General features: G+C 45.0%; 1 protein-coding gene across 1 annotated transcript; it reads left to right on the forward strand.

Moving 5' to 3' along the window:
• The first annotated feature begins 356 nt into the window (after window positions 1-356).
• Window positions 357-13,624, forward strand: YEATS4 (YEATS domain containing 4). The gene is made up of 7 exons (XM_044277182.1): window positions 357-561; window positions 1,606-1,725; window positions 3,058-3,124; window positions 7,462-7,556; window positions 8,851-8,943; window positions 13,188-13,275; window positions 13,355-13,624. Exons 1-7 carry the CDS (start codon window positions 511-513, stop codon window positions 13,522-13,524), a joined length of 684 nt encoding a protein of 227 aa, XP_044133117.1. The 5' UTR covers window positions 357-510; the 3' UTR covers window positions 13,525-13,624.
• The last annotated feature ends 1,257 nt before the right edge of the window (window positions 13,625-14,881 follow it).

Genomic DNA, 14,881 nt, shown 5'->3' on the forward strand with positions numbered 1-14,881 from the left:
AGTTATTAAAATGAACATAAAAACAGATTTTCAGGTGTATTAAAACTGTGGCGTAAAGGGAATGTAGACTAGTAGGACATGGCAACCAATCGTATTTCACGCCTCATATCCCAGAGGCCCTTTATAAAATGAAAGCAGTGACCTGTATGGTTGCCTTGGGCAACTACTGCACTTTTACTTTGCACTTATATTCCTCCCATGTTTCACAGAAGACGATTCTCTCACATGACGGGACACAGGACTCTGTCGCCCCTCCCCCTTTCCGTCACCAGGCGCGCTAGTTGTTGTTACTGGCTGGACTGTACCATTCTCACAATGAAATAGGAGGGTGTCGAGTACCGCAGAAGGTTTGTATGAGCGCTCGGCTCACGGCTTCTGGCGCTGAAATTCCCGCAGCTTTAGTACAGTGCGAGCTATCTTGTCGGTGCTGTCCGGTCGTTTCCTGCGCTGAGTGGCGCTGGCTCGTCCGTGAGCTGCTCCTGCCCCTCCCCGGCCGCCTCCCGCTTCAATATGTTCAAGAGGATGGCTGAATTCGGCCCGGACTCCGGAGGGAGAGTTAAGGTGAGGGGGCCTGGATCCTCCTATGTAGCAGGCCTTGGAAGGGTCTTGGACCCTCCAGAAAGCTTTGTCTGGAGGTTGTCTGCCCAGAAGCGGGCACCAGGGCTTAGCCATGTGTTCATTGGCAGTTTAAACCACTTTGTTTCGCAGCAAGGTGCCAACTATCGCAGCGGTCGTGTGTGCGACAGCAAGGCTTTGTACAGAGAAATCCTTCACTCTGAATGGACGCCTTGTACAGTGATGGTGTGCATAGTATTATGGGGCCTAGACTACTACCCCCATCAGGCACCTATTTGTGTGGTATACAATGTAAAACATCGTGGATAAGCTATATGATCTGCCCACAAAACAAATGAACCCCCTCACATCTGTGTAGGGCCTATTGCAAGGAACAGAGGAGACACATCTGCTTGTCCATGTCCTAAAAATAGCAGGTCCCCAACTCCAGGTCCTACCGGCCCCTGATGGCTTCCATACTGCACATATCAGATATGAAATGGGTACAACAGAGCGGACGGGTGTGCTTTTCTCTGGTAATCCAATATAAATGGTAAGAAGCACGGTGGATACGGTTCTGTTGTATCCAGGCTAGACCCATTCCTAAGCTTCCACCATCAAATCCTTTGTTCTCTGGAGCAGATGCTATGAAAGGAGCGCTGGGGCCCAGCCTGTCACTTGTAGCCAGAGAGGTGGGTCCACAAATAACATCTGGACTGAATTCTGACCCCAAAAAACGGAACAGACACAGATTGAAAAGCTGGGTTGTTGGGTGTACTAGCAGTGTTCCCTGAAACAAAGCCCCATACATGTACATCTACACGGGGTTGTTTCTGCAAGCGTCATATAGTCACTGAATTGTACGCAGCATATGAACATAGCCGGGTTCAGGTGGCTGTGTGTGGTCCTAGAGAAACAGTCCACATTTCCTGGACTGACCATGGCTGGTCTTGCCTAAACTTCTGCCCGACCACAGATCTGCTGTTCTGGAAATGTCAACGTAATTAGGAACCTCTAATCTTCGTTTTCCTCCATTTTTGCTGTATATAGGGAGTTACAATAGTGAAACCTATCGTCTATGGAAATGTTGCACGTTACTTTGGTAAGAAGAGAGAAGAAGATGGGCATACTCACCAGTGGACCGTTTATGTGAAACCTTACCGTAATGAGGTACCAGTAAAATATTCATGTTTTCCCAGATATTTGTATATCTAGAATCAGGGGCTCATCCTGGATTGTAAACTTGGTTGTGGTATATTTTCCTTAATTTGTCCATGCCCCCTCATCACTACCCTGTACATGTATGGCATTAGCATTAATGGAATATATGGCGTAAGCACCATACATGGCAATGACTCCAATCCCCAATCTTCATCAGACCCCCATCAGAAATAAAATAAATGAACTTGCCTCCACTCTGCAGATCCAGTAGTCTCTCCTGTGCCCTCTGCCGGGCCTGTGATGCACTGTGACCTGACCATGTACAACATCAGGTTGTATTACATGCTGTATGAAGTCAGGACAGTGCAGCACAGGCCTGGAGGAGATCAGGGAGCGGTGAGTACAGCACTATAGTGACCGCTCCCCAAGCCTCCTGGATACACGTTTGGAGGAAAGAAATGAGCCTTATAAAGCGGAGAATACGGTAATCACACACAAGGCACGTTCATATCTGCATTGAAGGTTCTTTTCTTCTGCTCTTCTAAATGCACACATTCAGGATTGCATGCAGATTTGCCTGCGGAAATTCCGAACCGTAGGTCATGCAGGTTGTATTCTATGAGAATCAGAAATTCTCATGTACACTATGCAGATTTTGACCTGTGGGGCGAATCTTAAAATCTGCAGCATGTCAATTTTTAATTTATCTTGGATTTTCTCTATTCGCTCCAATGGGGAGAGCAAAATCTGCACCAATTGATGAGGATTGTCCGCATGGATTTCCCTGCGAACACCTGCGGATTTCTGGGTGGATTTTCCACGCATAAATCCTGATCGTATGCATTTGCTCTAACAGCGCTGATGTGAAAAAGCCCTAATCTAATGCAAAGAAGGGGCATCACTACATGTATAATATATGTACTATTACAATAAAGACCAATATTTCCCCACACTATGACCATATAGACCCTTACTACTGATGTCAGCCCAGGAGAACATGTTCTTCAAAGTTAGGAAGGAACTTTTGCACAAACCAGCCATTGCCCCATGTAAATATGCTACCGATCGCCCTACAAACAATAAATTTTTTAATGCAGCATTAAAAATGCTAGTTTTTTGGCAGCATATTGTCCTGTGAATTGGTGCCCCCAGATATGACACAATTACTGAGGTGGTTTCGCACAGCGTTTTCTGCAAAAAAAGAAACAATTTTTTTATGCAGTTTTTTGAGCCACAAGTAGATCCAATAGGAATGTATTCTCGTACCCCACACCGTAAAAATATGTATGGTCCATATGTTATTTGAACAGATATTTATGTTTGGCATTTTTTTACTTTCAGGATATGTCTGCCTATGTGAAGAAAATTCAGTTTAAATTGCATGAAAGCTATGGAAATCCTTTAAGAGGTACGGTTTTAAACACCTTACTCCAGAGGCTTCCAACATTTGTAGACTTCAGTCCACTTTCAAACAGATTAAATTGTAGCACAGAGTGTTAAAAGAGAAAATACTATTTACCGTATTTTTCGCAATATAAGACGCACCTGAGTTTTTTGAGGAGGAAAATAAGAAAAAAAAATATTTTGAACCAATATGTGTGCTTTTGGTGGGTTTTGCACTACTGTTATGGGGGCATCTGTGGATGGCACTGTTATGGGGGCATCTGTGGATGGCACTGTTATGGGGGCATCTGTGGATGGCACTTAGCATCTTGGGTGTCATCCACAGATCCCCCATAAGTGTCCCTGTGTAGTTAATGGGGGCCGGCATCTGTTTCTGTAATGGCAGCGGGCCCGGTGCAGTCACTGTATTCTACTACACCGGGCCCCGCTCACTGTAGGATACGGTAATCATATCTAACTTGTGGCTATTGTTTAAAGTATTCCAATCATCTGAAATCTAGCGCTGTACTACTTACAACTAACTTCTTGGCAGTCAGGAGGACGGGCGCTCGTAGCGTAACTCACTGTGCCGCCTGCTTTATTCATAAAGTGGATGGCGCAGTGAGCTACGCTACGACTGCCCGGCCTCCTGACTTCCAAGAAGTTAGTTGTAAGTAGTACAGCGCTATATTTCAGATGATTGGAATACTTTAAACAATAGCCACAAGTTAGATATGATTACTGTATACTACAGAGAGCGGGGCCTGGTGTAGTAGAATACAGTGACTGCACCTGGCCCCGCTGCCATTACAGAAACAGATGCCGGTGTAGCGTTACATTACCCTACTTCGTGAGATTTCCCTACCTCCTGACTTCCCGTCGCACTGCTAATGACGTGAGGAGGTGTTCCTGAGTTTTGACGATCTGCGCATGCGCAAACCGACAGTTTATGGAAAATCTCAGCGGAGTTTAGCTTCACACCGGGACACTGTGCACGTGCCGGCTGGAGTTAGCCGCGCTTGCGCACTGGGCCGTAATATTTCCCTACTGAGGCTCTCCTGCGCAGTGTCCTGGTGTAAAGCTGAACTCCGTTGAGATTTTCCATAAATTGTCGGTTTGCGCAGATCGTCAAAACTCAGGAACGCCTCCTTACGTCATTAGCAGTGCGACAGGAAGTCAGGAGGTAATAGCCGTATGAGGGCTTAATTGAAATTTTTTTTGTAGGACTTTTTAATGACATTTAATCTTGCATACGATGTAGTGGGAAACCGGAAAAATAAATTCTAAATGGGGTGTAGTTGGAAAAAACGGAACTCCACCTTAGTTTTATTAGTTCTGTTTTTACAACATTCCCTATGCAGTAAATATGACCTGCACCCTTTTATTTTATGGCTGAGTACGATTACAACAATGCCATATTTATATAGTTGTTGTGTTTTAATCCTGAAAAAAAAAAAATGAAAACTTTGAAATTTATTTATTTTCATTGCCATATTCTGACCCCCAAAAATGGTTTTGTGCAGGGCGATCTGTACTTTTTATTGATACCATTTTAAAATGTGTGACTTTTTGATCAACATTTTTTTTTTTCTTTTGGGAAATGATGCAATGAAAAAATGACGAATCACCCATTTAGATTTATTTTTGTCCGTTAGGGCATGCATCATACACAAATTTACAGAATGGTGCAATGGTAAATTCAATTGACAATATATGGCTAAACCCTCACACTGATATTAAAATGAGACTTTTGCCAATATATTCTTATATCAAGAACATACTGGAGCCCGCGCACCCCGTCAAGGTCTCTCAAAGTGGCACGGGACCTAACGCTAACCTGCCTGTGCCGTATGGGCAATTACAGGGGCATAAAGTCTGACACACAGCGAACAGCTCCCAGTTACCTCCAGCGTGAAATCATAAATACAATGGGAGGAGGCTGTGAGTCCCACCTATCACCGGCTCATGTGACGCAGGCCGCACAGGTGCACCTGAATGTTACCCATAGATCAAAATCAAGGCACATTCAAACCTGTGCATTTTCTGCCTTTTAAGACCACTTTATTCTGTATATTCATCATAAAGGATAAATATGGACATTTATATTTAATAGTTTGGGCATTTTGGGATGCGGTGATGCTTGAGATGTCTGTTTTTTGTTTATTTTAATACTGTGGAAAGGGGGTGATTTAAGGCACCATATTTAAAAATACGAATTCCGTTCATGTACATTGGTGGTTGTTTAGGGATTAAATGCCAGTCATATAAACCCTAGAAAGGTGTTCCAGTAAGGACTCGTGCACATGGCTGTAGTTTCAGTTCATCTCAATGGGGCCCCGCAAAAAAATAGACAAGGATAGGACTAGGGATGTCCCGATACCATTTTTTTTTAAGACTGAGTACAAGTACCGATACTTTTATTTAAGTACTTACCGATACCAATTTTAACAATAAAATACACACACATGTATTTTGTGACCACTGACCAATCAAAAGGCCCAAAAACAGAACTATAACATTGTTTAAGTACAAGAGGCAGTGTATCAACTATTTATGTAATATAAGTGGAATTTTTTTTTTTTTTTTTTAAGCGGCGCAGTTGCTGATAGCAATGTTTACTTTTCCTTTGTACAAGGGTTAATAAATGGGCATATAACCATGTTTCACAACCAATGTGCCTCCAGCAGTTGCAAAACTACATCTCCCAGAATGCCTGGTCTGCCTTTGCATGCTGGGAGGTGTAGTTTTTCTACTGCTGGAGGCACACTGGTTGGGAAACACTGTTATATGCCCATTTTCTCCCCCCTCCACCTTATTTTATATTCTCTTTTTACTGAATTTCTCCTAAGCTTTATTACTATTTACTAGGGTCGGTTCCTCTACCTTTTGCAAACTCCTGGCAGGCAAACTCTGTGTGAGGAGGGTTTCTGGACTGTGTGAGGAGGGTTTCTGGAGAGGCTTTTCCTATGGCTGGCTTGCTCCTGTGCTCCGATTCGGAGCTTGAGGTTCCAAGGAGAGTTAGGAGACGTTATACTGTATGGGGGCAGCCACAAGGAGACGTTATACTGTATGGGGGCAGCCTCAAGGAGACGCTATACTGTATGGGGGCAGCCTCAAGGAGACGCTATACTGTATGGGGGCAGCCTCAAGGAGACGCTATACTGTATGGGGGCAGCCTCAAGGAGACGCTATACTGTATGGGGGCAGCCTCAAGGAGACGCTATACTGTATGGGGGCAGCCTCAAGGAGACGCTATACTGTATGGGGGCAGCCTCAAGGCGACGCTATACTGTATGCCACAAGCAGCCACAAAAGGAGACATCACTTAGAGTATGGAGCTGGAGGGAAGCAGCTGCCCCCCCCCCCCCCCCCATGTCTTATGGCCACCTCTGTGACTTGTCACCTGGCTGCCACCACCATAATTCCTTCTTGTTGATCATGCTCATGTCATGGGGGAGCCGGGAGGTACTGGAGGGAGTCTAGGGGCGCATGATGGCTCACTGCAGAGCATGCAGCCACTGGCAGGCATGAAGGACTGAGTGGGCTGTGGGCCAAGACATATAACTGAGTTAATAGGCAGAGTGGACTGGAGTGACATTACACCTTTTAATAGCTGCCCGTCCGGCAGCTGTGATATATAGGGTTGACTCTCTTCTCTCCGCAGGGGGTGGGGGTCGGTCGGAGTCGGACGGAGTGTGGGTTCTTCTCTGACTGACTTTCCCGCCACTCGCTGCTGTAGTATGTATGTACTGCGCTGCTCTAGTCTCAGCCTGGGGGCGTCACCCAATTCCGACGTTAGGTCGGTGGGCGGAGACAGTCACAGCACATTCCGAGCAAGCAGGAGGAGCCGCTGGTAGATATAGATAATGATGGGGGAGGGCAGCGGCGCCGCGGACTCAGTTTTTAAAGCAATGACGTCACGAAATATACAGCGGTATTAGGAAACGGCGATATTGCCATATCGCAGTTTTTTTTTTTTTTATATCGCCCAACCCTAGTGAGATGCAGGCCGCGGCGCACAGGTATCGGCAGTGGTATCAGGGACATTTGCACGAGTACAAGTACTCGTGCAAATGTCCGGTATCGGTATCGGGACATCCCTAGATAGGACATTTCTGCATGAGTTAAAAAAAATTTAAAAATGTCGGCTTGCATTGGGCCAGTATCGGTGTTTTGCATATCTGCAATTTGCGCACCGCAAAACACTTATGGCCATATGCATGAGCCCTAATGCTGGGACACAAACATTTGCAGCACCAGCAGGGGGGGGGCAGAGCCACTGGTTGGGGAGGCCTACCTTTTAATAAAAGGATATCTTGCAAATGATTATATGTAAATTTTTGTTCTTTACTTCTATTGCAGTTGTTACCAAGCCTCCTTATGAAATTACTGAGACTGGATGGGGTGAATTTGAGATAATCATAAAGATATTTTTTATTGATCCAAATGAAAGGCCTGTAAGTATTCTATTCAGTAACTCTTTACAACCATATATTGCACAATCTCTCATTAATTTGAATGGGTGCCATGTAATCCCAAGCTTTTTGACCCCTTTGCAGGATTTCCTAGCTAAAACAACTGAAGGTCTTAGCTGCTGCACCCATGTTAACCAGATGGCAACAACCTATCCTCAGCATAAGGGCTCTTTCACACCTGCGTTATAGTCTTCCGGCATAGAGTTCCGTCGTCGGGGCTCTATGCCGGAAGAATACTGATCAGGATTTTCCTAATGCATTCTGAATGGACAGTCCGTCCTTCAGGATGCATCAGGATGTCTTCCGGAACGGAACGGAACGTTTTTTGGCCGCAGCAAATAGCGCAGCATGCTGCGCTTTTTGCTCCGGCCAAAAATCCGGAACACTTGCCGCAAGGCCGGATCCGGAATGAATGCCCATTGAAAGGCATTGATCCGGATCCGGCCTTAAGCTAAACGTCGTTTTGGCGCATTGCCGGATGCGACGTTTAGCTTTTTCTCAATGGTTACCATGGCTGCCGGGACGCTAAAGTCCTGGCAGCCATGGTAAAGTGTAGTGGGGAGCGGGGAGCAGCATACTTACCATCCGTGCGGCTCCCGGGGCGCTCCAGAGTGACGTCAGGGCGCCCCAAGCGCATGGATGACGTGATCGCATGTACACGTCATCCATGCGCCTGGGGCGCTCTGACGTCATTCTGGAGCGCCCCGGGAGCCGCACGGATGGTAAGTATACCGCTCCCCCGCTCCCCACTACTACTATGGCAACCAGGACTTTAATAGCGTCCTGGGTGCCATAGTAACACTGAAAGCATTTTGAAGACGGATCCGTCTTCAAATGCTTTCAGTACACTTGCGTTTTTCCGGATCCGGCGTGTAATTCCGGCAAGTGGAGTACACGCCGGATCCGGACAACGCAAGTGTGAAAGAGGCCTAAATCATCAATATCAGATCCCAGCACCCCCACCAATCGGCTGTTTGAAGAGAATGCAGCACTTTGGTGACCGCAGTGTTCTCTTCACAGCTTGCCATTGACATTGCAGTGGCCGAGCAGTGTAATTAAAATTGCTGCATCACATTCACTTGAATGGAACGGCACCGCTGTGTTCCGCCACTGCAATGTCAAGCAGGCAAACTGTGAAGAGAAAGCAGTGCTCACACAAGCTCTTCATTCTCTTATAACATGATTGGCGTGAATCTGACCCCTGCAAATCTGATATTGATTACCTACTACCGGATAACCCATTTCATTTGTATGTATATCTTCCTCCTATGTGTAGGTCACTTTGTACCATTTGTTGAAGTTATTTCAGTCCGACACAAATGCCATGCTGGGGAAGAAGACTGTTGTTTCCGAGTTTTATGATGAAATGGTAAGGAACCTGTTAACTTAGAAATAATTTGCTCTAGGTTGATATCCACTTTCAGTATGCTGTTGGCATCTGTCTAGCAAAGAAGCACACTGATTACAACTTGCGCTCATAGGTGTGTGGGGGCATTTACTGCAGATTTTACATGTGGCATGTTCAGGTCCATAAGGAAGAATAGCTCTGTACACAAGACACTTGGATTGAGAACTGCACAGAACCACACTGGAGTACACGTACTGCTATACAGCCTCCTGCTTTTAGGTGCCCTTCCTTAGGCTTTACACACAACCATTTATTTATTTTTGTTAGATGGCACACTGACCCATATAGCCAATTTATAGAAATGTCCTGGATTCAATCCGGATGCTATACATTTGAAGGAGGCCTTGATGTCCCTTTGCCAGTGTTGTCATATAGGCCTCTGACTTTTCATGACCTGAGAAAAATTTCACCTTTTGGAATGGAATAGAAAATGGGTAAAAATGGGGGGGAATCGTTTCCCCCCCCATGTGTTAACATAGTTTGTACAATAAATATCTACCCCAAGAATGAATCCTCTAATTCTTCCATGCATAGTGATGTCAGACATGTATATTTGCATAAAAAAGAAATGCTATTTTAGATTTATTGGATCTTCCTCCTATAACGTCAGCACAGCCTCTCTACATGAAATCTTTTGGTTTAGTAAAGAGGAAGTACGTATGAACCTCACATCACAGGGGTTCCTATGCAACCACCTAAATTCAGAAGTGGTACTTCAGAAGTGCTGTGTTGAGGTGGTTCCCTGTCCCAGTACAGAACTGGGCTGTCTGTGACCTCATACTCACAGGGCTACAGGCACCATGCCATTAGTTAATAGGAGCCACCCCCTGAGCGTTCTGGGGGGGGGGGCGCGCGCGTGCGTGCGTAAATAGAGTACTTTGTTCCAGATTTATAGCACATGTTTGTTAAATGTAGCTCCTCTTTAGACCTAACACTGAAAGGGGTTGTCTGCTTTTTAATATTGATGGCCTATCCTCAGGATGGTTCATCATTATCAGATCTGTGGGTATCAGACTCCTGGCACCCCTGACAATCGGCTGTTTTAAAGAGGAAGCAGCGCTCATACAAGCGCTGCCTTATCTTCATTGTTTACTTACTCGCTGCAGAATTGCGGTGGTGCAGGCGTAATTACAAGTATAGCGTCCCCATTCACTTTTATGGGATGGCTCCGTCTGTTCAAGTGCATAGGAAGGAGCCATCCCATAGAAGTGAATGGGGATGCCATATTTGTAATTACACTGCTCCCTGCTGTGGCGAGCAAGTAAACATAGCAGTGAAGGTAGCGCTCATATGAGCGTTGCTTTCTCTTAAAACAGCTGATCGGCCAGGTTGCTTGGTGTCAGGCCCCTGCAGGTCTGATTCATGACCTATCCAGAGGATAGGTAATAAATGGTCAAAAGCAGACAACCCCTCTAAGGCTTCATGCACACGGCTGCATTGACTAGTGTTGGTCGCGCACCAAAGTGCTCGGGTACTCGAGTAGAACACCTCGGGATGCTTGGGTGCTCTGCAGAGCACAATGGAAGTCAATGGTAGAACCTGAGCATTTAACCAGGCACCCCCTGCTCTGAAGAGGGGTGGGTGTCTGGTTCATAGTAAAAGGTCAGAAATTGATGGAAACACTACTGAAATAGTTCGGGAACAGCATGGGGAGGATGTCTGGATTCATCTTGACTCCCAGGTCGCTGCTTGGAATGATGTTGTCTGAGTAGTAAACCACTTTTACAGACTGACGCATCAAGGAAAAATTGCTAGGAAATATTCTTTCCTGTATATTTACTTGTATATAAAGTGCAAGTGCTGCCAAAAATTACAAGGAAGAGGCACTCCGATACAACCTGTATATCACATAAAGGAGGGCCTCATTCACATTGTGGTACAATTGTTCAGGTAGTGGGACTCCTACACTGACAAAGGCCTATGCACTATGGGAAAGGGCTGCCAAAAATTACAAGGAACCGGCACTTCAATACACCGTTTATTACACATAAAGGAGGGCATCAAGTGTCAACCGGTCAGCATTTTCAGTTGACAGGTGGATGCACTTATCGATTATGCCCCCAGCAGCACAAGATACCCGCTCTGACAAAACACTGGCCGCTGGGCAGGGCAGCAGCTCCAAGGTGTAGAGCGCCAGTCTCCCCTCCTCGGTTGGCCAAGGAACTACGTACTCTGCAGCCAGCGTTGTCAGCTGGAGATTTTTGAAACAATTTTTCCACAAGGACCTTCTGGTATTGCATCATTTTGCTCATCCTCTCCACCACAGGAATAAGAGATGAGAAGTTCTCTTTGTAGCGGGGGTCGAGAAGGGTGAACTACGGTTTTGGCCAAAATGCATTAAAGCGAGGGTCACAGGAAAGGCAGCCTAACATAAAGTCAGCCATGTGTGCCAGAGTCCCAACAGACAAGGCTTCGCTGTCCTCATCCTTTTCCTCTTCTACCCATATACGCTGAAAAGATGGAATAAAACTTCCATGAGTACTACCCTTTGTGGCAGAGGCAACAGTCTCCTGCTTCTCCTCATCATCCAATTTGTGCTGAGAAGACGAACTGAGGGTGGTCTGGCTATCACCATGTGTACTGTATTCCCCCCATTTATACCTCTTCCACATGCAAAGCGTCCGCCATAATTGTGAGCAGCAAGCGTTTGAGTGGACACAGAAGTGGGATGGTGACGCTGATGTTGATTACTTAAAGTTGCGTAAAACCTCACAGAGGTCAGACATCCATGCCCACTTCTCGCTTGTGAAGAGCGGAAGCTGACTGGAAAGGCGACAACCATGATGCAGCTGTTATTTCACTACTGCCCTCTGCTGCTCACAAAGTCTGGCCAACATGTGGAACGTGGAGTTCCAGCGCATGCTCACGTGGCACAACAGTCGGTGAGCTGGCAATTGCAAGCGCTGCTGCACCATTGCCAGACCGACGGAAGATGTCACTAACTTGCGGAAATGGGCACACACATGACGCACCTTCACCAGTAGCTCGGGCAAATTGGGGTAGGTTTTGAGAAACCGCTGAACCACTAGGTTGAACACGTGGGCTTAACCGACTGGAAGCATTATCTGCTGCAATCCAACCGACCACCTGGTCGCACTGGTCTGACTTCAAGAGTGGTGTCCTGTGCCGCCCTGCAAACTTGGACATGAAGCTTAGGTATCGAGGATGAGTGTGTTTCTTGTGGTCTGGCAGCAGGCACAGTTTCACAGCACCCAGGGCCATGGCCTCTGCGTGCACCTTCAGCAGCACGGCCACTTCACCGTCCCTTACTGCTCGCCTTGAGCATATTAAATGGTATATATGCTTGCAAGTATGTCACACGTAAGGTAGTGCAGGTTTTGTAAGAGTATGCGCAAATAAAGTACACAGAATGTCACTGATATTTAGGATGCGCACACGTTATACAGGAGGTATAGTGCAAGTAATGTTGCGGTCACCTGTAGCTAATAAAAAATGACACTGAATTAATGTCACTGATATTTCGGATATGCAAATGTTATACAGGAAATGTAGCGCAGGTAATGTGTCTGCAGCGGACACTGTCTACGGATAAAGTACACTGGATGTCACAGATATTTTTAGGCTGCGCTCACGTTCGACAGGAGATGTAGCGCAGATAATGTGGCTGTCTACAGCGGCCAAACAATTGCAAGCTATTTAGCGCAGGTTGTGCTAAAAATATATATTGCTTCCATATACAACTATAGTGCTTAAAAGGACTTTTGGGTCTCTAACAAGTTTTATCAAATTAGAGCAGGTTGCACTAAAAATATATATTGCTGCCACACACAATAGTCCTTTAAAAGGACTTTTGGGTCTATAAAAACCAAAATATTGCTTTTATCAATCCCTACACTATCTCTCCCGTTCTCCCTGACTAATACTGAGCCGAACACGTGTTATCAGGTGCTATATAGCACCTGATGCTGCGTTCCAGCCAGCAGCCAACATGGCTACGGCATTACAGTGAGGGCAGTACTTACCTGCACGTTTATTGGCTGCATAGCAGCCAACAAACGTGCGGGGAGGAGACTCGAGCATGCTCGCCCAACACTAGAATTGACCTAAAAAAATAAAAGGCAAAAGCCATATTTTGGAGTTCTGAATGTGATAAATCCCAATTTCTCCCCCCCCCCTTATGTACATTGTGTTTTGTCTGTTTTCAGTATAGTATCTACAGAATAACCAATTTTTAATTATGGTAGATTTTCCAAGACCCTACAGCTATGATGCAACAGCTTTTAACGACGTCCCGACAATTAACCCTTGGAGCATATAAACATGAAACAGAATGTAAGTTTTACTTAATGTAATTCTGTAATTAATAACCCTCCGAGTGGGAATCTAAATGCATGAACAATTGCTGTTTTAGTCACAGAACTAGAAGCTAAAAACAGAGACAAATTAGAAGCTGCAAAGAAGAAGACAAGTTTTGAAATTTCTGAGTTGAAGGAGAGGTTAAAAGCAAGCCGGGAAACCATTAACTGCCTGAAAAATGAGATCAAGAAGCTAGAAGAAGACGATCAGTCTAAAGATATATAACAGAACTGGTGGAGTGGACACTATGATGCCTGTAGTGTGTGTGTGTTTTTTTTTGTTTTTTTTTAGTGACTTTGTAAATAAAATTCATTAATATCTCTGACCTTGCTTATATCCTAGGGATTTTTTCAGTATTTGCTTTTAAACTCCGCTCCTTTAGGACCGAGCTCTGATGTGTAACAGCTTAGTCTTGTCTGGATTTCCCAAAAGTCATTATTTGCAGCATTTTGTCTGAGGATCTGTACATACACAATGCCACAAAAACCTGTGCCCTACCTGCTCATCCAGCCACCCAATTCTTAATTTGGTATTTGAAGACCAAATGGAGAGAATTGACTACATAGGCACTCAAGGCTAAAACTCCATAAGGGGAAAAAAAAAAGCCTATTTATACCACGCCCAAGTGCTCAATGACTCTTGATCCCAATTGTTCTGCCATGATAAAGAAATGCGAAAATAGATGTTACTAAGGGCTCGTTCACGCGAACTTTTTTTGCGTTCTGTATATGGAACCATTCATTTCGGTGGTTCCACAAAAAAAAAAAAAAATGTACTCCGTATTTTCATATGCCATAGGGAAAAACTGAACTAGAAACACTACTGAAACCAAAAAACTGATCTGTTAAAAACTGCCCGCAAAACGCTGAAAAAGCCATACGGTCGTGTGAACGAGTCCTAAAAGAGACTTGTCACTAGGTCATACACTCCAAACTGCACATTACCAGATTGGTGATGCGCCCCTGAGCATCTTCTTATTTTATTCAATTTGGATCTGTTTCATTGCTAAGATATAGCCTACTGGCTACTTGAAGGCATGCTATATACAAATAACATAATCGGATGAGGGATGGCAACCACCGCTTCTCCTGGGCTAGAGTCTTAGGCTAGGTCTACACAACGACATTTTGTTGCACGACAATTTTTATGATGATAGTCTATGGTGTCATACTGCAAAAATCCATTCGAAATAGCATGGCGACACTATAGACTATCATTTTAAAAATTGTTGTGCGACAAATGTTGCAGTGTAGTTGTGCCCAATCTGTCGCACCTATTGTAGACCTAGCCTTAGTCCTAGCTGTGAATGTCCAGACATGGCTTGACTGCGTAAGAAGTTTAGCATGTGATCTCACAAGACTCCCACTGTGAGTAAAATTCACTGCGTTAATGCCTCAACTAGAGATGAGCAAATTTCTCAAAATTTTGATTCGGTCAGTTAGCCACATTTTCAAAAAAGATTTGATAAAAAAAATAAAAAATTGTGCCGAATCGCATTAAAAAAAAGCTTTTTCCTGGCTGCAGAGAGCCTGTTAAGTGGTGAAGAACACTGTGTCCTGCAGTAACATGCATAGGGAGTCTG

The sequence above is a fragment of the Bufo gargarizans genome, chromosome 2 (genome assembly GCF_014858855.1).
Source record: "Bufo gargarizans isolate SCDJY-AF-19 chromosome 2, ASM1485885v1, whole genome shotgun sequence".
Lineage (NCBI taxonomy): Eukaryota > Metazoa > Chordata > Amphibia > Anura > Bufonidae > Bufo > Bufo gargarizans.